The sequence below is a fragment of the Oncorhynchus gorbuscha genome, linkage group LG16, assembly GCF_021184085.1.
Source record: "Oncorhynchus gorbuscha isolate QuinsamMale2020 ecotype Even-year linkage group LG16, OgorEven_v1.0, whole genome shotgun sequence".
Taxonomy (NCBI): Eukaryota; Metazoa; Chordata; class Actinopteri; order Salmoniformes; family Salmonidae; genus Oncorhynchus; species Oncorhynchus gorbuscha.
Window position 1 is genome coordinate 64,053,295 of NC_060188.1, and position 25,797 is coordinate 64,079,091.

A 25,797-nucleotide genomic window follows, 5' to 3' on the forward strand; every position below is an offset into this window, starting at 1 on the left:
ACTTATATATTGTTTTGTTGTCTATAAAATGTCTTGCACAGCTAACTTCATTAGTTTGTTATCACTTTACACATTTATTTTGGTATCCACCCCCTGTCAGCGTACTTTACCTGACTTGCAAGTGGAGAGGAGAGTCTCATTTCATACAAGCACTTTTTCGTCCATGTTCCCTCGCCTCCTCTCCTCGATTACCTTTGAACATTTTCAAAAGGACGAAAGAGAAAGGGAGGACGGAGGAGAGAGGATGCAGGAGTTTAGCAAATCTAATTAAGAAAAGGCCACTGTCTCTGGGTGCAGGTCTGTATGCTCACTTGTATGCCTGTTGATCCATGAATGCCTCAGAGAGAGGAGATGAGAGATGTTCTTGTGCTCTCTATCTCTTGGTCATATTCATCCTGAAGTGCACTGGAGTGTGTTGTGGTGTGTGCCTAGCAGCATCTCCTTCATGTAGAGAGGAAAACAAAGGCATCGGGCCTGATTGTAGTCATTATGATGCAGGGCTTCTCCTCCCCTCCAGGGAGCTCAACTCGTGAAGCACCACTGCCGCACCGCTCTTCTGTTTTCAATAACAATTATCTAAAATCGCTGTAATTAGCCGGAACCTATGAGGAGATGGAGAGCAGGAAGAGAGGAGAGAGAGAGAGACAGCGAGGGATAGAGAGGAAGGGGGGTGGAGAGAGAAAAGGAGGGCGGGTGGGTGAGAGGAGGCTCAGATTCAATGAACCTCAGAATGTCAGATTGTCTTTCACATGTAAAATTCAAGAGAACCTTTGTGTTCATCAATTATTAGCGATAAAAGTTTAAGAGGTCCACTGTGTTTTTATATTCAGAGTTATATGGGGGAGGTCTTTTGAACTGATTCCCAGCCTGGCCCCGGGCTACAAGCTGAAGTAAACTCCACGGCCTCACCCTCTCCTCTCTCCTCTGTGGTGTGAAGCAGCTCAACACAATTGTATTCCAGCAGAAGCCCATGTAGGCAAGTAAGGCATTCAAACTGCAGCACTGGCATCAACCCTATGCAACAGAACCGCTTCTGTAGACACTTGTCTTAACTTCTTGCATGGAGCCATGCCGGATCCGGTAGCGTAATCATAGCTTCAGGCTCAATACCATAACGCAACGTTAACTATTCATGAAAATCGCAAATGAAATGAAATTAATATGCTAGCTCTCAAGCTTAGCCTTTTGTTAACAACACTGTCATCTCAGATTTTCAAAAATATGCTTCTCAAGCATAGCAAACTAGCATTTGTGTAACAGTACTGATAGCTAGCGTAGCATTTAGCGTTAGCATCAGCAGGAAACATTTTCACAAAAACCAGCAAAAACATTCAAATAAATAATTTACCTTTGAAAAACATCGGATGTTTTCAATGAGGTTCAGTTTTTCTTGAAAGATTTTTCGTGCAGGAGAAATCGGTCCGTTTGGTGCATCACGTTTGGCTACCAAAAATAAATAAAAATCAGTTATCCAAACGCCAAACTTTTTTCCAAATTAACTCCATAATAACGACTGAAACATGGCAAACGTTGTTTAGAACCAATCCTCAATGAGTTTTTCACATATCTCTTCAATTATGCACACTTCCAGGAACGATACTTTAACAGGAAGTGGCCCAATGAAGCTGATGCTAAGCTACAGGACTGCTCCAGGATTTATCCGATAACACTAAGGAAGTCACCAGCTTCATTAATAATTGTATTGACGGGGCCTCCCGAGTGGCACAGTGGTCTAAGGCACTGCATCGCAGTGCTAGCTGTGCCACTCGAGATTCTGGGTTCGAGTCCAGGCTCTGTAGCAGCCTGGCGCGACCGGGAGACCCATGGGGCGGTGCACAATTGGCCCAGCGTCGTCCGGGTTAGTAGAGGGTTTGGCCGGCAGCGATATCCTTGCCCATCGCGTACTAGTGACTCCTGTGGTGGGCCGAGCGCAGTGCACGGTGATTCCTACGACACATTGGTGCGGCTGGTTTCCGGGTTAAATTGGCATTGTGTCAAGAAGCAGTGCGGCTTGTTTGGGTTGTGTTTTGGAGGATGCATGGCTCTCGACCTTCGCCTCTCCCGAGTCCTTACGGGAGTTGTAACTACCAATTGGATATCACGAAATTGGGGAGAAAAAATGAGAGAGAAAAAAACAAGTGCATTGATGATATCAGCCACACATTGACCACACGCACATATCCCAACCAAAAGCTATGGTGTGCAGGTAACATCTGCACTGAGCCAATGGCTAGAGCTGCCACTGTCAAGGAGCAGGACACTTATCCGGACGCTTGTAAAAAATCCCGCTACGACCTCTGAGCCTTCAAACAAGCAAAACATCAATAGAGAACTAAGATCAAATCCTACTACACGACATAGGGCCATGCATTATCATGCCTAAACATGAGGTGATGGCGGTGGATGAATGGCACTACAATGGGCATCAGGATCTTGTCACAGTATGTCTGTGCGTTCAAATTGCCATCGATAAAATGCAATTGTATCTGTAGCTTACGCCTGTCAATACCATAACCCCACCGCCACCATGGGGCACTCTGTTCACAATGTTGACATCAGCAAACCGCTCACACACAACGCCATATAAACTGTCTGCCAGCTGCCTGGTACAGATGACACCGGGATTCATCTGTGAAGGGCACACTTCTCTAGCGTGCCAGTGGCCATCGAAAGTGAGCATTATCCCACTGAAGTCGGTTACGACTCCAAACTGCACTCAGGTCAGAGCGATGACATGAGCTTCATTGAGGCGGTTTCTGACAGTTTGTGCAGAAAATATTTTGTTATGCATACCCACAGTTTCATCAGCTGTCTGCGTGTCTGGTCTCAAACGATTCCGCAGGTGAAGAAGCCAGATGTGAAGGTCCTGAACTGGCGTGGTTACACATGGTCTGCGGTTGTGAGGCCGATTGGACGTAATGCATGAGCGCATCAGCAGTTCCGGACGACTGTGTGATCTCGCTCAGTTAACATTCACAAAGCCTTGGGGCCAGACGGATTACTAGGACACGTACACGGAGCATGTGCTGACCAGCTGGCGGGTGTATTCACTGACACGTTCAACCTCTCCCTGACCCAGTCTGTAATACCTACGTGTTTCAAGCAGACCACCATAGGTCCTGTGCCCAAGAACGCCAAAGTAACCTGTCTAAATTACTAACACCCTGTAGCACTGACATCTGTAGCCATGAAATGCTTTCAAAGGCTGATCATGGCTGACAACACCATCATCCCAGACACCCTAGACACACTCCAATTCACATACTGCCTCAACAGATCCACAGATGATGCCATCTCTATTGCACTCCACACTGTCCTCTGCCCCCTGGACAAGACGAACACATATGTGAAAATGCTGTGTACTCCCTGTTCACGCACGTCTGCATGGCCACGCATGACTCCATCACTATCATTGATCACTAATGACGATGAAACCGCCTATAGAGAGGTCAGTAACTTGACAGTCTGATGCCAGGACAATAACTTCTCCCTCAACGTCAGCAAGACAAAAGAGCTGATCTTGGATTACAGAAAATGGAGGCCCCGAGCACGCCACCATCCACATCAACGGGGCTGTAGTGGATCTTCAAGTTCCTCGGTGTCCATATCACTAAGCTATTAACATGGTCCACACACACCCACACAGCCAGGAAGAAGGCACGACAATGCCTCTTTCCCCTCAGAAGGCAGACATTTTTGAATGACCTGATATTGTCGGATGGCTACTATTCAATGTCTGTAGAAGCATTGTCTTCTAGCCAAGATATGAAATGCAATCATAATTGACTGTAGCACATATAAAGCACACACAAGAGTTACCGGTGATTCCAAGATGACTGGAAACACAACCGTGGGATGAACGAGTGACGAATTCTCCGGGCAAAGGTGGGAAATTTAAAATGGACTAATTCTTCCCTCGCCCTGCAAGTGGAAACTCATCATACGTCATGATATGTCATCAAACGTGTTGGAGGGGAGAGGAGGGAGGGTCTTTTATGTGTTTGGAATGCAGCCATTGTGTATTTATTTATTCCTCACGTTTCTATATTTTTCTCTCTACATTATTTGGAAGGGCCTGTAAGCATTTCACTGTTAATCTACAGCTGTTGTTTATGAAGCATGTGACAAATAGCATTTGATTTGATGTTTTGATTACAGTACTGTATTTTGGAGAGGCGGGGTAGACAGTGTTTATGTCAGAATATGTGGAATACATTTTAGGTAGGCATACAAATTGACAGACTCACTCACTCACTCACTCACTCACTCACTCACTCATTCTGTTCACCCACAGGCAGTGTTCTATACAAATGCTCAAGCTACATAATACAAACATTGTGCATTTTGTACTGCCTTCTGCCCTTGTAGGTCACTTCACTGCCCTCTCCTTTCATGCCTCTAGCGCTGCCTTAGGCCTTATGAAATCACACTGAGTGTGTGTGTGGGTGTCTTTGTGTACATGTGTGTGTGGGTGCGAACTATGGGACCTTCCACTAAGCACACCCATAAATGAAAGGCCATGCAGGTTGTGATTCGAGAAAGACATGTCAGAAAGTAGTTTATTACTCCCCACCTCCATTCATTTCCTCCATCCTGTATTCCTTTCTTCCTTTCCCCTCTATTCTGCTTTTCTCCATTTCCTCTCCAGCTCCTCCACTCCTTTCCTCTTGACGTGTTGTCATGTAGCACCACCTGCAGGTCATCAGTAGGGTAACATGTCTGCTGCTGCTTGGTAGAGCTCCCTGCATGAGAGGAGAGTTTGACTGAAGCCGCTCCCTCTCTGCAGGCTTCTGTGGTGTTAGGAAATGAGCTCTGGAATAGAAAAACACTCATTCTTCTGGGACAGAGGGAAGAGGCAGTGTGATGCTTACATAAGAGAGAACTGAGCTCTCTCACATTCTGTGTCAGTCTCTCTGTTCAGCCAGGGAGTGCTAAATGATTTACATGTGTGCTTAAAATTCTGCTCACGGGAATTTTGACATTCTCTCTTGTGCCTGGCTTGATAGCACACAATCGGCCCTGTGAAAATACACTGTTGTGTATATGCTCATGACAGTGTACATTTAACTATATAGGCTATAGCACACACTGGGAAAGTGGGATAATGAAAAGAAGACAGATGCAAAGGAAAAAGGCGTAGTTTGAAAACGTCAGAAGTATTCTGGGTACAGTAGTTGGTTGTTTTAGCCTTGTACTGTTGCTCACACTTGCTCTCCAGGGGTGAGCGAGAGAGACTTGAAGGAAATAAAAGCATTCTTTCTCCACCACCCAAACCCCCTAACGCTCCGACACTTTTAAGTTTGCACCCAGCATGGCTTGTTTTTCTGCTTTAGTGCTTCTTCTGTGGCTTTTGGGTTGAAAATAAACATAGTATTGTTTCTCATTTGCATCCAGCACACTTCTCCATAATTCATAAAACAACTGCTTTGGAACGTGTGTGTGTGTGTGTGTGTGTGTGTGTGTGTGTGTGTGTGTGTGTGTGTGTGTGTGTGTGTGTGTGTGTGTGTGTGTGTGTGTGTGTGTGTGTGTGTGTGTGTGTGTGTGTGTGTGTGTGTGTGTGTGTGTGTGTGTGTGTGTGTGTGTGTGTGTGTGTGTGTGTGTGCATGAATAATACTCTTCAATAATGAATTACTTTGTTAAATAAGAATGCTGTAAGCAGTTCCTCAGAGTTACATAACTGACCATGGGCATTTTGGAGGTTCTAGTGTGTAGTCCACTAACAAGGTATCCCCGCCTTGAAAGAGTTGTGTGTCTAGTTAGTAAACAGCAACCTACATGAAAGAGTGTCTTGTTCACAACGATCTCCATTTAACATTTGTCTTAGAAATCATTGGTACAGTATGTCTCATTGGTAAGATTTCAAAGTGAACGTATGGCTTTGATGAGTTCAATGTTGTGACTAGCATGACCAGAGGTCTTGACCTCTTGGGTTCATGTTGGACTTCATGATTGCAAACGGCTGTTCCATCTGTGGTAATAACTTTGATGTAGCCTACAGTACTTCATTATCACATAGATATCCTTGAAACAACATCACTCTTGTAGTTATAAATGATATGATTAGCCTGAGCACCATTAGTCTGCAACATTTTGTCTTCGCATTGGTTATCAGTGTAAATTCTTACTTGTGGATTAGTACTGATTAGATAATAGTGAGGTCACACGCACAGACACACACACACAGACACACACACACATACACCACATTCTTTGCCACCATTCCCAAACCGCTTGTCATCTCCCCCTGCTAATCCATCCACCACAGTCCCAGCTTTATCTAATCAGCCAGTATGGTGGACAAGGTCTTGAGATGCAGGTTATCAGTGTTTTTACTGCTCATTAACGACAACAGCCTTTAATTACCAGAGGATTGTCTCTTTGGCTTAGTTTTAATGGCTGTGCAATTGATTTGAGCTGAGAAATATGTGTGGATTGGCCAGCAATAACAAGGCTGCACTGATAAGCCTGTGATCCCTGGCTCAGCCAGTGTTTATGTAACACTCATCCTGGAGACAAGGAAGCTTCACAACCATCTGACTTCTGGGACTTCACAGCCATCTGACTTCTGGGGCTTCACAGCCATCTGACTTCTGGGGCTTCACAGCCATCTGACTTCTGGGACTTCACAGCCATCTGACTTCTGGGACTTCACAGCCATCTGACTTCTGGGGCTTCACATCCATCTGACTTCTGGGGCTTCACAGCCATCTGACTTCTGGGGCTTCACAGCCATCTGACTTCTGGGACTTCACAGCCATCTGACTTCTGGGGCTTCACAGCCATCTGATTTCTGGGCCTTCACAGCCATCTGACTTCTGGGGCTTCACAGCCATCAGTGCCGTGGTGGTTCTTATGCTACAGAATGACTCCATTTAAAATGATTATGCCCCATTTCAGTTCTGGAAAAAGAATGCCATGAGCAAAAGTAATAATAAACCCCTGAGCTGAGAAGCACATGTTCCTTAACAAACTGGTCCCGTGGAGACGGCCATTTTATATATTGATCTGTGCTTTCACCAAAATTACCACGCTGGGGTTACACAAATAATTCCCCAGTGTTTCCCTGTAAGATAGGCAGATGGTCCTCCCATGTCTCCCCCTTTCACCGTGGCGCGACTGGGGGCCGAGCTGCATGAGGGAGACAAATGATTCGGTATCAGCTGATATTTCCTCAATAGCCCAGCGGGGGAGCAGGAAGTGGTGTGGTGGCATTGGCATGCAGGGCGGTGCAGATCGGCGTGGCCCTGGAACAGCCGCCATGCTGTGGGGAAGATAGCTTTTCTCTGTGACAGTCCAACAGTGAGCAGCAGGTCTGCAAATGAAAAAGAGGGGTGGGGGAAATGTTGCCTTTGCAGACCTCCAGCATGCAGGCAGGCCCCTGTTGCCTGGCTTTGCTGTGCACTGTGTGTGTCTGCTGCTGGGGAAAGAACATAAAAGCAGTGGATTACCAGAGAGAGCCAGACGGACACAGAAATATGGATCATTCTCATAGGAAAAAGAACAGCGTTGTTTTCTTTGCTATTGTAAGATCATCAGCCCTCCCCTGTGTGCAAGTGATTTATAAATATGCTTTCTTCCTCAAGATATGTGTTGTGTTATGGATGGTCGTGCAGGCAGATTGTTTGCTCTGTGTCTGGTGACTGTCTGCTCCCTGTGGTTGGGATGTGCCTGATGTGAACTTCCATTGTTTAACTGTTGAGATCCTGATGACAATGCCAGTCTGTCCTTCTGTTTCTCCTCTGTAGAGGGTCGCTGTGCCTGCATAAGACTGACCTTGCCTTATCATTAGGGATAGGAAGGTGGTTGTGTATTCAGGCCAGCAGGCAGACAGTGTGGTGTGGCAGTCAGTCAGACCTTTCCCATGCCCTGCTCCACACACACACTCTCTCTCTCTCTCACACACACACACACACACACACACACACACACACACACACACACACACACACACACACACACACACACACACACACACACACACACACACACACACACACACACACACACACACACACACACACACACACACACACCTAGCCCCTGTTTAACAGGCGAGAGGCTTCCACACTAATACCTGGGGCTTCACAGCCATCTGACTTCTGGCACTGCATCCGCCATGCAGCCAGACTTCAGGCCAGTCTACACCCAACCTCCTTACCCATGTCTGTATCACAGAGCCTCCTGGCCTACAAACCTTCATGTCCAATGAGAGAAGGTTACTGGGAGATTATCTACAATGGGTACTGTATAAGTTTGTCTTTTTTTGCTGTCTTTGCTGCCTGTCTTACATCAGTAGCAGACCGTCTCTGCTTTGTCTTAGAGGAACACTGTTTTCCCAGGGTTAGACTGTCTTAACATGTAACCTTCATTTCACTGGGCAAGTCAGTTAAGAACAAATTCATATTTACAATGACGGCCTACCCTGGCAAAACCCTCCCCTGACCCGGACGGCGCTGGGCCAATTGTGTGCTGCCCTATTGGACTCCCAATCACAGCTGGTTGTAATACAGCCCGGGATCGAACCAGGGTCTGTAGTGACGCCTCTAGCGATGCAGTGCCTTAGACCGCTGCGCCACCCGGGAGCCTAACATAGGAGGCCAGGCTGCAGAAAAGGCACTTGCAGTAGGTGGAGCTCTTGTGTTGGGTTTTGATGTTGGGAGTGTGATCCACCTGCTAGTTGAGGGGAGGACAACTGCCTTTTACTGTGTGTGTGTGTGTGTGTGTGTGTGTGTGTGTGTGTGTGTGTGTGTGTGTGTGTGTGTGTGTGTGTGTGTGTGTGTGTGTGTGTGTGTGTGTGTGTGTGTGTGTGTGTGTGTGTGTGTGTGTGCGCGCGCTCGTGCGTGAGTTTATCTGTCTGTCAAAAGGTGAAAATGGCATTAATAATGTTAAAATGGCACATTATGTTAGCTTTACATGCTCTCCTGCACACACCAGCCCAGACATATAAATAACACATTTTCAGTCTAATTAACAGCGCTTGATGGGTAATGAAACACGGTTAACTGCTAATGTTTACATTCGAGCTTATTAGAAAATGTAATGGATGCATTATGTACTCCAGCTTGTGTGTGTGTGTGTGTGTGTGTGTGTGTGTGTGTGTGTGTGTGTGTGTGTGTGTGTGTGTGTGTGTGTGTGTGTGTGTGTGTGTGTGTGTGTGTGTGTGTGTGTGTGTGTGTGTGTGTGTGTGTGTGTGTGTGTGTGTGCGTGCGTGCGTGCGTGCGTGCGTGCGTGCGTGCGTGCGTGCGTGCGTGTTTTATTTACTGCCTGCAAACACATGCCACATTTCTCTCCCAGCTCCCTGACACCTTCATGCACAGGAACAAACAAAAATAAATGTCTCCTCACAATCTCTATTTGTCTGCCTGCATCCTCTCTCTCTATCCCTCTGCATGCCTCTCTCTCCCCTTTCCCTCCCTCCCCTGTGCCCTCCCTCTCTTCCTGCAATCTACCGCAGGCCCTCCATCTCTCCTGCCTGTCAGTGTGCTTTTTCATTTGGCTTGTTGCTACAGGGGGCTCGGTGCTGGCAGATTACAACTCGGCAGCCAGTCATTTTTTATTTATCTGAGCTCCCCTCCCCCCACTGCCTCCTCCTCCCCCCTCAACCTGCCAAGCTTGTTCCCTGGCTAGCATCAATCTAGACACATAGTAATTCCTCAGACCCCCCTCTTCCCCCTTTTCACCCTCCGTATCTTCCTCTTTCGATCGGCAAGAAAATGTAGCTCACAAGCCCTGAGACAAAAAAGAAATATTGTGGCAGGGGAAGCATTTAAGATAGAGGAGGCAGCGAGGGCTGTATTATTACTTAGGCCTCTGTCATCGATGATGACCCGGGAAAGTGGAGAATATCGATCGTGTGTCACTCAAGGCATTCAGCAGATTGCATTGACAAAGCTTGTCGGGGCCTTTAATAGCAAAGTTAGTAGCCTTGGCTGGGGGCCAGGAGAAAACGCTAACTGTTCCCCATTACATGGTGGCTTTTAACCATTCCCCTGGCTCACAGAATAGATGGATAACAGTAGGGAAGTAATTTTACTCTCATAATTGCCTTCCTGTGGTTGACATTTGTGGCCTTAAGAGCCTGTAAAAGAGCCTTTCAGAGGCGGAGAAGGAAGATGGCTTGCATTGTCTGGTTGTAATCACCAAGCATTACACTAACAAAAATGTGGTACACTAAACAAAACATGGCAGAGCGCAAAAACTACAGATGAAAAGGAGCGACATAAGTGTGATTTATGGTTTGAAGGAAGTCCATTACTTGGAATAGGAAGCCCAGACCAAAACAAAAACAGAGCGGGGGCACACTTCACAAAGAGGGTCACGGAGTCATTATTTTGTTCTGCCAAGATCACTAAACACTCTTGGGGAGAAGGAGGAAGGATAGAAAAAATTACAAGATTTCAATCTAGATTTAAGTCTCAACATAAATACGAGCGGTGCTGAGGACTTAAATAGTCCCTTTTCGTGCCTAATGATGTGGAACTGGGCTGAAATGTAACAGGTCCCCTGTGTGTAGTAATATGGCTTGGACACAGGTGGGGAAGCTATTTGTGCCAGCTGCCTTGCCACTGGTAGGTGCTGACAGGTCTCGGGTGGAAGGTAGCTATTTTTATCACCGTGTAAATCATAAAGACGGAACTGATTCTCTTCGGTGTTCGGCGGCGGAGTCCTCCGTTTCACAATACTGGGGGAACCTGGGATAAAGAAATCACTGTTTATTTTGGATGGTTGGAGATAGTTGTCACTGCTGGGGAGAAATAGAATGACAATGTTCTCATCCTCTTTGAAAGGATCACTCATTGAACTGGTTGTCCGGTACATTGCCTAGTTGCTGAAACCAGGTAGCTATTCAAGTTAAACAAGCGTGGCATTTCCCCTCCACCGACTGTCTGTTTCTACTCCATTATGTCCACATTCCAGCTGCACTTTTATGGCCTGATGGGATCATAGGGGAATGAGAGCACTGTTAATGCTATTACATTGTAATAATAATGATCATATCCCTTAGTCATCTAGGCTAACTTGTATTATGCGTTTGGAACAGTGTATGTTATAGTGTACATGTCTGAGTCATTCCTGACGTGTAGCTACATTATATTCACAAAAGGGTCCACCTCTTGTAAGATGTTTATTTATATATATTTGTACTCATATAGCCTAGCACTTGACCTTCTTGACTTGCCATAGCTCAGATGTCACAGGTCGCTGGCTGACGCTGGCTTGTGGAGCTTGCAGAATGTTCAGTATGGTGACTGGCTCAGCTGATTACAGCCAAGTATGTGAGGTAGCCAGCTCACTGGGGAGGTGTGAAACTTCTGGAACAACAATCTGGGCTGCTCAGACAAGCCTGCTCTTATTGGCTTATGACTCCTCCACTTATGACTCCTCCACTTATGGATTCATGAGGCCAGTTAACCTTGATGTTGTCTTTGATCCTGGATCATCATTTAGTTGTGTTGATTCTGGATCACTGTGACTGTTGTCTACTCTGCTGTCTACTCTGCTGCTGCGCTAACCTGATCTCACACGAGGTCAATACAAGTCAGTAAGTCATGCTAATAGGTCAGAGAGTTCTTGCTGGCTAGCATCCTGTTTGCAGCTCTAGTGTGCCTGTCACATTTGAACCAAGCTGATAAGAAAGTATAAACAGATGCTGTGTTGCTGAGTAGTTCTCCTCTAAAGTAGAATAAGCCAAGTCTACTCTTGGCTCTGCTCCTGTTAATACATTGGTCCCTTTGGGACCATCTTGTTTTATGGCCGTCTAATAGTAGACAAGGCGGCTAAATGAAGATGTTGATAACAGGGGATTAGTGATAGCAGCGACCTTGGACAGGCACCCTGTCGGCCAGCCAAAGGGGAACCTTATATTATAGATTTTATAGTCTCTCTAATCCCCCAGCCTGCAGCTCAGGCGAGCCAAACACGGGTAAGGTGAGACGCTCTGCTTTTTCGTTCGTTTGAACCGCGGCCAACCAAAACAGGCCAGGGCTTCTGACCTGTACGCTGATAGGCCGGCATCCTGTTTCATAGAGGTCACGTCCACCTGCTGATTGGAGATCAGATTATCTCAGCTCATCTCTGCTGTCCTTAACAGCCCTCCTGGCTCGCTGTACCAGGGGTCACAGGTCAATGAGGGACAAGTGTCAGCCTGCCAGGACCTAATCACACCACTCTCACTGCTGTGCCCTGAAGCCAAAGGGTGTGACTGACTGGCGGCATTGTACACGCTGTTACTTACCCACAGCAACGTGTTGTGTATTTATAGACCTGTTATTGATTGCAGTGTGACTTTAGTTCATATCTAGTCTGTAGTACTAGTCATGTAGGCTACATGTACAGCACCAGTCAAACGTTTTGACTCACCTAAAGGTTTTTCTTTGTTTGACTATTTTCTACATTGTATAATAATAGTGAAGACATCAAAACTGTGAAATAACACATTTGGAATTATTTAGTAACCAAAAAAGTGTTAAACAAATCCAAATATATGTTTTATTTTAGATTATTCAAAGTAGTCACCTTTTGCCTTAATGAAAGCTTTGCACACTCTTGGCATTCTCTCAACCAGCTGGACATTTCCTGTTAATGGACACAAATGGTATGTTTATTGTGTGAACTTTCCTCTTAAAGGTTTGAATGGAATCGTTTTAAATTAATATCCCTTTATACCGTTTTTCTTGTCTTATTTGCTGCATAACATCCAGGCTGGGAGCTAGCCATGCCTTAGGGTCCTATAATGGTACTGCGATCACCCATTTAGATCCTCTCTCCTTAATAGCAGGAGCCAGGCGACAGCACACTCACTCTGACATTTAGCTAAAAAATGATTTGTATATCTTCTTCCCCACCTCTGAAGGGCTCCGGTTGTGCATTTTCCATCTTCTTAACTGCAGCCACAGCTCCATGCAGTTCCAGCACTCAGTGCTCTATTTCTGTAACATTAAAAAGTCCTCTTTCTCCAAACTGGAAGCGTTTGTTTATCATATTACCGCCACATATGAGCTGCGCACAAGGCTTGAACCGGTGTTAAGTGTCCGCGCTAAATTTCATTGCCTCCATCTACTGGAAGGCCTGCCAATATACTGGCAGTGAATTCCTGGGGGGAAATAAATGGCAATAAGAAAGAGAAATGATAGCCTCCTGCAAGCCGATAGGAGAGGAGAGAGAGGAGGCCTTTTTTTTTTTCCCTCCTAGCAGCACTCTTCATTGAGGCTGGCCAGGCAGCTCTGAGACCTAGCTGTGACTTGGCACTGAGGCTGTGGCTTAGTGAGATGACTAGCTGAAAGCTGATATTGGAGTAACGACCCGGTGGCACGGATGGGGGGGCGCTCGGGAATAATGTAATTAATTGCACACAAATTTCTTTGATGAATAGTTATGTGGTGATAAGCGCTCGGTTGAGCAGCTGAAGGTCTCGGGCTTCTCTCTCTGTGCAGCTGCTGTGCTCTGGGAAGGCTTCTCGCGTCTCTCTCAACTTGCTCTCTGTCTCTCTCTTTCCTCTCTCTTATGTCGTCCCACACTCCTCTCTACTTCTGTCTCGCCTCCCTCCCCCTCTCATTTGCTCATTTTCTGTCTCCTCTCTCTGTCCTTCCTCCCTTAGAGCCTAGGGGGATGCTACTGTAGCCACGGAGGGAAGGGGAGCTGGATATGTTTAATGTGGGAAAAGGGGGGGGTGTATTTTATTGCCACATGGTGTCCTATAACAAGGTGTTCTGATATGGTCTGAGAGAGTTGAGGTCTCCCGCTGATCTTATTCTCCTCCTACCACCCCTCCCTCCTTCCATCCTTCCACCACCTTGCACCACTCAGTTCATTATTAAATCTGGGAATTGTCCCCATAACTCAATGCAGCAGGCTACAGCATTATATGGCCATTTGTACGAAGAGGGAAAAAGGTGATTGCGATGCAACTGCAGAGAGGATGGATGTTAAAAGCATATTGATTTGTATGTAATGTCGTCATAGATCCCAGATTTATGTCTGTATATAAATGCCGCCTCAAGCCTACCATACCTCCACCACCCCCCTACCCCACCCCCAGCTCTGTGGTTGAGTAAATGGCCCATAGTATGACTGATGTGATCAAGGCAGCACTTTTAAGCAAGTTTTACCATCCTCCATCCTCCTACCCCCCAACTCTTCCTCTATCTTCCCCTCAGAATGCTCATGCCTACAGGGTGCTGTGGTTAGCCCCTCTAGTCCTCAGAGGCTCCATTGCTGTGAAGAATCACATTCCACCACAGAGAGACTGTGATCCTGCTCTGTGGCCTAAGCCCGTCCTCAGGGTGCATTAGGCCTCCTGCCACCACAAAAATCATGTCTGACAAAGTCGCCAGAGGTCGTGGCATCCACTTGAGCATGATAACGGCTGAGAGGTATAAGAGTGAAATGGAGCATTTCCATGGCGATCGCACAGCACCCCGCGGAAACGATAGACACGGATGAAAACTACTGTTTCTGTTCTCCCGAGTCGCTAGCTATAATGACATCTAGGAAACATTGCCATAGCCAGTACAGAAGTATTGGCCAAAATATGCCAATAATCACAAATATGTCAATTCGGACATTATGAGGGAAAATATATATGGTTGTGTTGTGTAACAGAGACATTGATGGATGTATTAAGTGTTATTTCAACTGTGACTTCCCATGACCTCTATATACCACACACAAACTAACTAAACAAATGAGGGCAGTCGGACCCCAGTGAACCCTGATGTCCAATGACAGGCTTTGACTTGTAGGTGGCTATGGACAGGGGGGAGGTGGGGGGATGGAGGACGCTTGTCTGGGGCAGTCAGAACGCTCATGCCTCAGAGCCAAACACAGGGTCTGGCCCGGGCCACTCTGGTTAGCGCCAGTTCCGCGCTGCCACACAGCTGCTGTCAGAACGATGACGGAGGACGCTGAATCAGCTCCTTACAGGCCCTGACAACCCGTGTCCCGCTTTCACGTGACGTTCTCGTCGGGAACAGTTTGCAGTGGGTTAACCGTTCCTGACTGTTTCCAACTGCTATTGTCTGCTGCTAGTCCAAAGGTGACACACTATGGGGCTGGGCCTCACCATGGGGCTGATGGGAAATGTAGTCTCTCATCCCCCTATGCTTAGACAGTGATTATTGCTATGAATATCATAATTTCTGTGTTTTTGGACTATGCAGAATATGAACATACTCTAGGCCTTTGACATGCATTTTGTTCCATTAATAGTTTTAAGGGGATGTAGACACACCCACACAACATGTTTAGGCAATACGCATGTGTAAAATATGAAATTGTCTCAATGTAATGAATGAAGCTAGGCAAAGCAACGAGGCATATGGTGACCCTGTCCATCAAGTGAATGTAGTCAGGAACGGCTGTGCGTGTCAGCAATTTGAATGGATGGGAAGGAATGAAGACCCTGGCACCTTTCCTGCAGTTTTAGCAAATAAAATGGGTGCTCTGTCACCAAATCAAGGAAAGGGCAAGTGTTTACTATATAAACATGGATTTATTTGTCAAAAAATGAAAAGTGTTCAAAAGTTAAATTATAAAGCAACATCTCTAATGAAAGAAGTGTACAAGATAAGCCAAGACATACATTAAAAATATTCCCAAACCCCCTTCCATAAAATAACTCATGAAATAAGTTCAATTATATACCCCCCAAAAATACAATTGCACTGTAATGCCCCGCCCCCCCAAAAAGAACAAATGTTCAAAAGTCAAACAAATGATCAAATAAAAATTAAATAACAAAAAATAAGTAAGAAAATAACTAAACAAAAAATTGCAAGTACTCAACGATGCAATATACATTTATAAAAAAGACACAATATCAAGACATGTATTTTTTTTAAACACTAAGTCATAAAGAGTATTATAAAGAAGATGGTAATGTGCTGTGTGTTGTTATGTAAGGGTGTGTAAGTGAGTGGGTGATCTTGAGAAGCAGGTGTAAAGAGTCAGTGAGGTGCAGCTGACCCTGTCTACCCTGACTGCATGTCACTGCTCAAAGCATAGTCACTGTAAACCAAAGGGATTTGTCAGTACAGCAGAAAATAGAGCGTTTATTATAAGCAGCCCGAGCTAGCTAGTGGATTATCTATAAAACTTTCATGGTCCTCCCTCAGTGCAAAGCAGCAGTAAAACTTCCAGAATGAGCGACTTGTAACTTGTTAAAGCAAATTAAACATTTATAAGCGCTTTTAGGTAAATGAGATCCTCTTTCATTGCAGGCCTGGTGGGATTCTCTACTGGCGGTGGGAGGGATCCAGAGAGGACAGGTTAGCTGTACTAAAAGCCGACCGCAGAACAACAATAAAAGCCCTTAAATTGTTCCAGGTTTTATTACCGCCGAGTTCCGCAGCTGCTGTTGTGCATAACTCAGGGAAAACAGGAGCTGATAGCAATGGAATCCCACAGAGGCTAGCATAGAAATCCGAGCCCAGCTTTCACACTTTTTGGGAGGGAGGATGGAGGTTGATGGCTAGGGGGTGGGTTGTGTATTGCTCTGTTAAAAATGGCCTGTGTGGTTTAACACGTTAAGCAGGGCTCACTTTTTGTGTTTGATTACATTCAGTTGCTAGAGGAGCCCTTGGGAATAGGTCAGTACGCCTGTAAAATTCCTAGGCAGCACTGGCAACGCACTTTTCGCTAAGTGGGCAGAGGAAATAATTGACTACACGTGTTAACAATAATCCTGTAAAAATCTTCAAAGGCTGTTTTCCAACCTCCCTTCTAATGTGCAAAAGGCCTCTTAAAGGGGTTTCTACTTCCCCAGAGTCAGATGTGGATACCATTTTTATGTCTCTGCGTCCAGTATTAAGGAAGTTAGAGGTAGTTTCGTGAGCTAATGCTAACTAGCGTTAGCGCAATGACTGGAACGCATGTTCCAGGTTAACAATTGCTCTAGTGCTAGTTAGCAACTTCCTTCAAACTGCATGCAGAGACATAACAATGAGTTCATCTGACTCTGGGGAAGTAGATAATGGGCCTCGTTTCCAAAATCCCGAAATATCCCAAAGTATCCCTTTAAAGGGAGGTATTTCTTCCCCTGAAAATTCTTAAGTAGAAAAGCGCTGGTGTATTGTCCAGGTCAGGTTTGAATAGATTAATAGCACTTTCTCCACTCTGCTGCCATTACCAGAAATACAGAAATAAAAGCATTCAGTTTAAGTTCGCCTTCTATTGATTCAAGCTCCTTCTATAAGCAAGGTTATCTGCTTTGTAAGTGGCACCCATCTCCTTTCGTGACTCTATACTCTATAAGTGTTACCTTTTGGCGTTAGTATGGCTATTTAGTTCAGTGTGAGTACAAATACATTAAAACTACAGAATGGAGGTTTCTATATAGTTTAGATTTGGGGGAATATGACTCATTTTATTACTGTATCACATGGGGAGATATAGCAGCTTGATTAAGATGATGATAGTGTGGAGGTTTTATTTAGGCTGTTCTCTGCTGAAGAATCACTCTGACTGCTGATTGAAAACAGTTGTTTTAATTCTATACTTCAATAAATTCAGGCAGAGGGGAAGGTGGGGTTTCCCCCCTAACACGGAACAGATTGAGGGAAGACAAGACCTCAATGTGTTGAAATCAATGGCAGATGCACATACTAGTAGTTTAAATGTTTCATTAGATGCTAATGTATTGCTGTGTTTTATATGTTGTGAAATTAGCCTCTGGAATATTAAAACCGTCTGTTTGCTAGTTATCTTTCTGTAGGGCACATTTTTACCCAATGTGGATAAGGTCATGCAAACGATGTTTCAGCTTGCCTCTTTATTCATGTGTTTATGTTGTTATTACATGAGCACAGAATCACAGAACAGGCATGTGCACATAGTGTACACACACACACGCTACACGTACATGGACGAAGGGAAATACACACACACACACACACACACACACACACACACACACACACACACACACACACACACACACACACACACACACACACACACACACACACACACACACACACACACACACACACACACACACACACACACACACACACACACACACACACACACACACACACACACACACACACACCCTCTCTGACTACACCCATGCCATGCCATGCACTGCGGGAGAAGAAACTGAAACAAGTAAAAAGGCAATGAAGTGATGAAATGTGAAATGACATGCCAGAGTAATGAGAGGACCATGACCATGCTGATGAGCCACTGCTTGCTGCTACTGCTACTGGGATGACATGCCAACTGAAGGGACTGTTAGTCTCTACTCTACACACACAGAGAGACTGGTTCATCTCTCAGATTTATCTGTACTGGGAGGTCATTACATCTCAGCTCAGCTTTTTGATGGGGCTGATTTATTGTGACCACTAGCATATCCTCCCTTGGTTTAGCACATCTATTAATCACGCTGTTAAGAGATGAGTACATTACGCCACTGAGCGGGCCAAGAATCTGCCCCTCTGAAAGAACACGTCATTCTCTGAAGTAATTTAAGGAAGCTTTAAGAGAAATGAAAGGGAACAACAAACCAAGGGAGATATTTTGCAAATCACTGTGTAATAACTAGGTTCCTGTCTGGCCATGTAATACCCCTTAAAGATGATCTGGGTTTACTGCGGTGGCTTTATTAGAGATGTTCTTCACTCTATTCTCTGAGGTAAATTTACTGAATAGTTCACGGACAGAGTATATTTTCTACTGATCGATGGAGACCGGGGAGTGTACAGTACTAATGCAATCGGTTTGTTCCACATATAGACATCAGTCATTTTGATGATACTTGAACTGTTAGATTCATCTAAATCTATTTTACTCAAACAGACTGGGACACAATTACTGTCCAATGTGTCGGACTTCATTGTAAGAGATAAGGTAATGCAGACAAGCCCTTAAAGCTATTCAATCATTCCCTTTCATTCCATGTGCTGCAGATGGCTGTTCAATCAATTACACAAGTAAGACATGGGTGGAGGTGGAAGTACTTTTATTGGTCTGTGGTTAGAATATGTAGAAATAAAGGAAACAACATAAAGTGTCTTTGTAGGGCGTTGGACCACGAGCCAGAACAGCTTCAATGCACCTTGGCATCGATTCTACATGTGTCTGGAGCTCTATTGGAGGGATGCGACACCATCTACAAGAAATTCCATCATTTGGTGTTTTGTTGATGCTACTGGAAAACTCCCATAAGTGTTCAACTGGGTTGACTGAGACGGCCATGACATATGGTTCACATCGTTTTCAGGCTCATCAAACCATTCAGTGACCCCTCGTACCCTGTGAATGCGGGCATTGTCATGCCATGGGGGCATAGCCAGCATGATGGGATGTTAATTGGTTAATTAACTCAGGAACCAAACCTGTGTGGAAGCACATGCTTTCAATATACTTTCTATCTGTCATTGTTTCCATTATTTTGTCAGTTACCTGTGTGTGTGTGTGTGTGTGTGTGTGTGTGTGTGTGTGTGTGTGTGTGTGTGTGTGTGTGTGTGTGTGTGTGTGTGTGTGTGTGTGTGTGTGTGTGTGTGTGTGTGTGTGTGTGTGTGTACGCATGCGCGTGTGTCCCCATTTTGTGTGTGTGCGTAAGAGAGATGCACAGTGCTGCCAGCAGGGACCCTGCTTGCTTAATGAATATTATAGGTCAACATGTTTTGATGAACGACCTGCAGACTGGGGCATAAACGGTGCACAGTGCCGTCCCTCCCTTCTTCCCATGCCCTTTCTTCAGGGCTCTATTACTGTGTGTGCATGCCCGGGATATACTTCCCCCCTCTGCTCTGCAAATGTTCAAACTCCCATCAGAGGAATTGGCCTTTTACAAAAAAGGGTAAGGAAAAGGCTCAGTCTCTTTGTGGAGGAAAAGTGTGTTGGAGGTAATTAGTGCTATCACACATGCCAGAGCCTCTGTGTGTGGAGCTCTCTCTCTGTCTGTGTGTGTGTGTGTTTATCTCCACGTGCTTGTGTTCCCTCCAGCCAGGCTGTCTTGTGTGGCCTAGTTCTCTTCCCTGCTCCCCTCCTCAGGCCCATCAGGCATCTCCCAGTTCTCCAGCTCTCTCTTATCACACTCAGCACTCAACCTGGTTCACAGCCTTTCGCCCACCACAGTGTTCTCCCTCTGAAAGAATTCCTTTCATACTGCTAATGGTTACAGAGAAGGGAATGTTTTCATTTTAATTATACGTTTAATTCAAAGGCTCTTAAGGCGTCCCCCTCTACCCTGTGCCCTTTCAATAAATCCTGCTATTCTGGAACCAGTTACGGATTTTGGGCTCCCGAGTGACGCAGTGGTCTAAGGCACTGCATTTCATTGCAAGAGGCGTCACTATAGTCCCTGGTTCGAATCCAGGCTGTATCACATCCGGCCATGATTGGGAGTCCCGTAGGGCGGTGCACAATTGTCCCAGCGTTGCCAGGGTAGGCCGTCATTGTAAATAAGAATTTGTTCTTAACTGACTTTCCTAGTTAAAAAATGCTACCTGTGTAGTTCAGTCAGAAAGAGCGAGTGAGAGTACAGCCCCTCTTAGAGAATAGATGTGCTGTCTGTCGAGCCATACTCTGCTTTTTCTGTTAGGTGGCATTGCACCTATTTAATGCTCTGGTATGTGATTTGAAATGAAGGCTGAGGCTTGGCATGGCAGGCCGATCTCATCTCCTGGGTCTGGAAGGAAGGAGTATTGTGAGGAAGCTTCAGAGGACATGAAATGCAGACTTGGACCACAACTGCCCCTCGGCCCCCATGAGCCCTACATTGTTCTCCTCAGGAGGACTTCTGGAAGGTTCAGATGTTCTTGGATCGCACATCCTCCTCCTCTTTGCTCACTTGCTTTTTATTTTCTGTCTCTCTATGAGTCTGAAACTGAGCTTCTGTAGTCTCCGCATGGGGCTGCCTGTCTGTTTGAAAGGAAGGGAAGATGGCTTTTGAAGATGTTTGAAGCTTTTGTTTCTGTTCTTCTCTTCTCAGAAAGGTTGATAGGGATTTCACATTGTGAGATCAGATGCTGGCTGTCTTGTCTGTCATTGGCAGGCTGGAGTGACAGCTGCTGGCTCAAGAGGCATATAAAAACATGACAGATTTACACATACAAAAAAAAACAGTGCTCGCTGCCAGCTCACACATATTCATGACAAAATGTTCTTCTGTCTGTGGGAGAGGGATTTTCTTGTCAGACTGCCCTCAGCCACTATAATCTACAGGCCAAATTATTGGCACCCTTGATAAAGATGAGCAAAAAATACTGTAGAAAATAAATAATTCAAATACTGAATGTAAAGCTTAGAACCAAAGCCCTGTCCCAACGTCTTCAGCATGTTAACGTGTGTCTGTGTGTGTTTGTTGTTTTTCAGATGAAGCCGGGACAGAACAACTGTAAGGACAGCGACAGTGAGAGCCTGAGTGGGCGGTCCAAGCCGTCTGTCGGAAGCAGCTCCAGAGACAGGCTGAGTGACGTAAGTAAACAAACCAACAAATAAACAGCAAACAGGACATGACAGCACAAGCTGCATGTCTCCACACTACATTAGACTAGTGATTTATCATGACACCCTCCAGCAATCCCAGTAATGAATCTCTAAAGCTTTACGACTTAATGACCCAACTGCAGCTCCAGAATATCCTTCTGAGAGAAGTTCTAGCAGATTAGAATGGTTTTCTAACTGTATAGCCGCACAACCTTTATTATTAGATACATACTATATCCTATACTCACTTTAAACACAAATATACTGTAGCATCTGGTGTATCGATGTACGAAACAGAGACTTATACACAATCGGTGATCGTCGGGATGATTTTCTGTATCTTGTGAGGACTACATGATGTTTGACAAGGTAAGTTTGACTTCCTCAAACTCGAGAAGAATCTGAATAAGAGCCAAGGTGTGCTGCATATCGCAGCCAACAGGTAAGTGCTGCTGATACCGTGGGACTGATAGAAATGTCATCTAATTTGCATTAGCCCTTAATATGAAGCACTTCTCCAGTCGGTTATGGTTGTCATTGGCATACCTCAAGGCTCCTTCTGGCGGACAGGGTTGTTTGTACAGTTACAGTCAGTGTTGTAAGTGTACACACCCGGAGGTGTGCTACTGTTACAACAAGGACATCCTGTTTACCCAGTGGTTTGTTCCTCAGTCTCAGTTCTTCAGAAGCTAAGACAAGTGGTAGCGTTTCATATATTTCTTCAACGTTTATTGAACCAGGTCAAGTCAATTGAGATCAAATTCTTATTTACATTGATGGCCTGACACACAAGGTGAGAGATCCCTCTCTTTGTTGTCCTTAGACATGGCCTGCTTGGAGATGTAAGCAGAGCAGACTGGGGCTAGGGAGGCTCTGTAAAGTCCTGCTACGCTATCTGACAGGCCTCAGCCCCTTTACTTTGATTCTAATGGTGAATCTACACAAGGTGCTGCTATCAGATATGGCCCGTAATTAAAACTGTCACTTGGTGAAGCCAGTCATTGACAAAGACCGGAGAGGACGAGTGAAGCAAAACCGGTTCTGCCGTGTAGCTACACTATAGGATGCTTGGCCAGGCATGAAATGAAATATGTCATTTGATGTCGACATCAGAAATGTAAATGATACCTCACACCTCATGCTACTGTACCAGAGAAAGAGAAAGAGAGAGCGAGAGTCAAGACAAACAACGATGAAGAAATGGAACTGTGGAGAGACAGTTTTACAACTTTGAAAAACTGAAATGCAACAGCTGTGGGTGCCATGAAAAATGAAGTCTTCAATTTGTCATCCATTAGGCTACGCTGCGTGACATGGGTGCGGAGGAGAATACTTAGACAGTGCTGTCATTCACAGACAGAGGAGAAGACGAACATGTGATAGCCTGTTGGCTTCAATTACAGGGCAACATATCAGTTGTCTGGAATAATAGGTTACAGAACACGATTCGATGTACTTAATATGTGACTCGCCATGTCGTCTATGTTAAATAAATCATTACTCCAGGAAGGGAATGTGAGAGAAGCATTGGTATCTTGTCCATAGGCATCCTAGTTGGCCCCATTACTCAGGGCCCAGCTCTTAACTCCCATCCAACCCTTAAAGGGCCAATCCTTAATTGAAACAATAACGAAGTAATCCCCGCCTCTGTTTCGGTAAAAAGCTGAGGGATGGAGCTGGAGAAATGTATCCACTCTCAAATTCATAGACAGAGCTATGGATGCAAGGACTGCCCATAGCTGATATACAAATTATAGTTGTATCGTGTTTTGAGGCTAAACAGTTTGTTTATATGTACTTTGTTTTCAAACATTGGAGTAAAACAAGCTTATACAGTATTCTGGGTTCTGATGGCATATGACAGTTGAACTAAGCTCACGAGGCATTTCTAAGTTATATTCCTCAAAAATCAATCGGTACATGTCTTTAATTTTATTTTAATGGATGACGCAACTGCAGATTGCCCCATTAACTCTCCCGTTCAGATCACATGTCATCCAGATGATATGTGCTTTGGCTTCGATTACGCCACTGATGAATTATAATCACTATTTTCAACAATTATGTGAAATTATGGCACACCCTAATTGCTCAGTAGTTGAGGATAAACGCCTCACATAATTTCCCTCTCATTCAACTCACATGCCTATGAATGTGGTAGCACATCTTGCATCTCCCGACATTATCTATCTTGTGTTTGAACATTTCTCTAACCCGTCCATACGGTCTATTTCATGGGGTTGTTAAGATGTTTTTCTCCTCCACATTATCTTTCACCAAGCCAGCCTTTATCCAATATGTGTGCCCTGGAGGGAGGGTTGACTAAAGCCAATCCTCCACATGGTCTGTCTGTCTGGCATGGACAGCCAGAGGGCCTGATGCTGAGGCCTCTCCTCTCTGTTTTTCTGAAAGGAGTTGCTGAAAGCTGGGCTGCATGAGTACAGTGTTTTAGCCTGACGTGCCACTTCGAGAATGTCACATAATAAGAGAACCCTTCTCAGGTCCCCACGGGTCTCTGAACAGGTCCTGTCTGGTCACACTGTAAAAACCCACTTCACACATCGCAGGAGGCGAGAGAGGTGAGGGGACGGGGTGAGAAAAGGAGGGTGAGAGAGAAGAGGAGGTGAGACCCTGTGGAAGCCATATTGATAAATCTGAAAAATTGTCTGATTTAATGGCTCACACTCGGCATGTGTGATGAATGTGATACAAGGCCGGTCTTATATACCTTGAGATAGATCCAAGGCCGTACACACGTGTACACACACACACACACACACACACACACACACACACACACACACACACACACACACACACACACACACACACACACACACACACACACACACACACACGTGTACACACACACACACACACACACACACGTGTACACACACACACACACACACACACACACACACACACACACACACACACACACACACACACACACACACACACACACACACACACACACACACACACACACACACACACACACACACACACACACACACACACACACACACACACACAGTGCATCAAAGTGAGTTATTAGACCCATGGAGCAGTGTGAGGCTGGGCTATGAGTAACCCTGGTCTTTCGTTAGATACCAACAGTTTGCTAATGATGTTTGCTAAAGGCCTGCCTGCTCCCCCCTCGCCATCTGACTCTACACTGATGAAACGGATCAGCCTCCTGTGCTGCCCTGGACCTGCCTGGGAGGAACAGAGAGGGCAGGGGAGGTCAACCTGGCCCCCATCTTCTCTCTCGCTCTCCTCTCTCTCTCTGTCTCTCTTTCTCTCCATCTCTCTCCCTCTTCATATCTCTCGCCATCTCTCTCTCTCTCTATCGCTCTCTTTCTATCGCTGTCCCTCTGTCTTTCTCTCTTCTCCCTCTCTCACCTTCTCTCTCTGTCCTCTATCTCTCTCTCTTTCTCTCTCTCTTTCTCCATCTCTCTCTCTCTCTCTCTCTCTCTCTCTCTCTCTCTCTCTCTCTCTCTCTCTCTGTCCTCTATCTCTCTCCCCATCTCTCTCTCTCTCTCTCTCTCTCTGTCCTCTATCTCTCTCACCTTCTCTCTCTGTCCTCTATCTCTCTCTCTCTCTCTCTCTCTCTCTCTCTGTCCTCTATCTCTCTCCCCATCTCTCTCTCTCTCTGTCCTCTATCTCTCCCCCCATCTCTCTCTCTCTCTCTGTCCTCTATCTCTCCCCCCATCTCTCTCTCCTCTATCTCTCCTCACTGTTCTATGCAGCTCATTAGGACTTACAAATCACACATCAGCCCCGTTGTGTTTAGCCTTAACCCCAAATCCCAGCTAAATTGGCTGGCTATGCTATTTGCTCTGAAGCCTCCAATCCCCTTTTGTGAGCGTTTGATCGTCGTTGCGTTTGCAGCAGGCATACAGGCCTCCCACCCCACCACCACCCCTGCTTCCCCCCTCTTCCCCAGCCGCCATCCCCAGCCTGGGTGGCAGGAGTCCTGGGCAGAGGGAGTCTGCTGGATTGGGGTGGGCGTGGAGGACTGGGTTGAATCAGTCGTGTTTAGTCTCTGCGGCAGGGGTGAAATGCCATCATTACCCGGCTGCCTATCAAATAAATTGGCAATTACGGGGCTTGGAATGCAAGTAAACAGTACGTTACTCTTTTTTTGTTACTACCCTCGGCCCTTGATGAGAGATGGGCGAGAGAAAGGGGGAAGGGGAGGGAGGGAGAAAGAGATGGAGAGGCCAGAGAGCGTTTGGAGTCGATTCCCGCCAGTCAGCGCCCTTCGAGGCAGGCAGACAGGCTGATGAGAACCATGAGGAGCAGGGGATACTAATGAATTCACCTAAAAGATGGGGACTGGAAATAAATAGATTT

General features: G+C 45.6%; 1 protein-coding gene across 1 annotated transcript in view; it reads left to right on the forward strand.

Annotated features, from left to right (window-relative positions):
• Nucleotides 1–25,797, forward strand: part of LOC123998797 (autism susceptibility gene 2 protein-like) — a 505,895-nt gene that overhangs the window by 189,755 nt on the left and 290,343 nt on the right. The window contains 1 exon segment of the mRNA XM_046303945.1: nt 21,322–21,423. Within this exon segment, the coding sequence (XP_046159901.1) occupies nt 21,322–21,423 (102 nt within the window).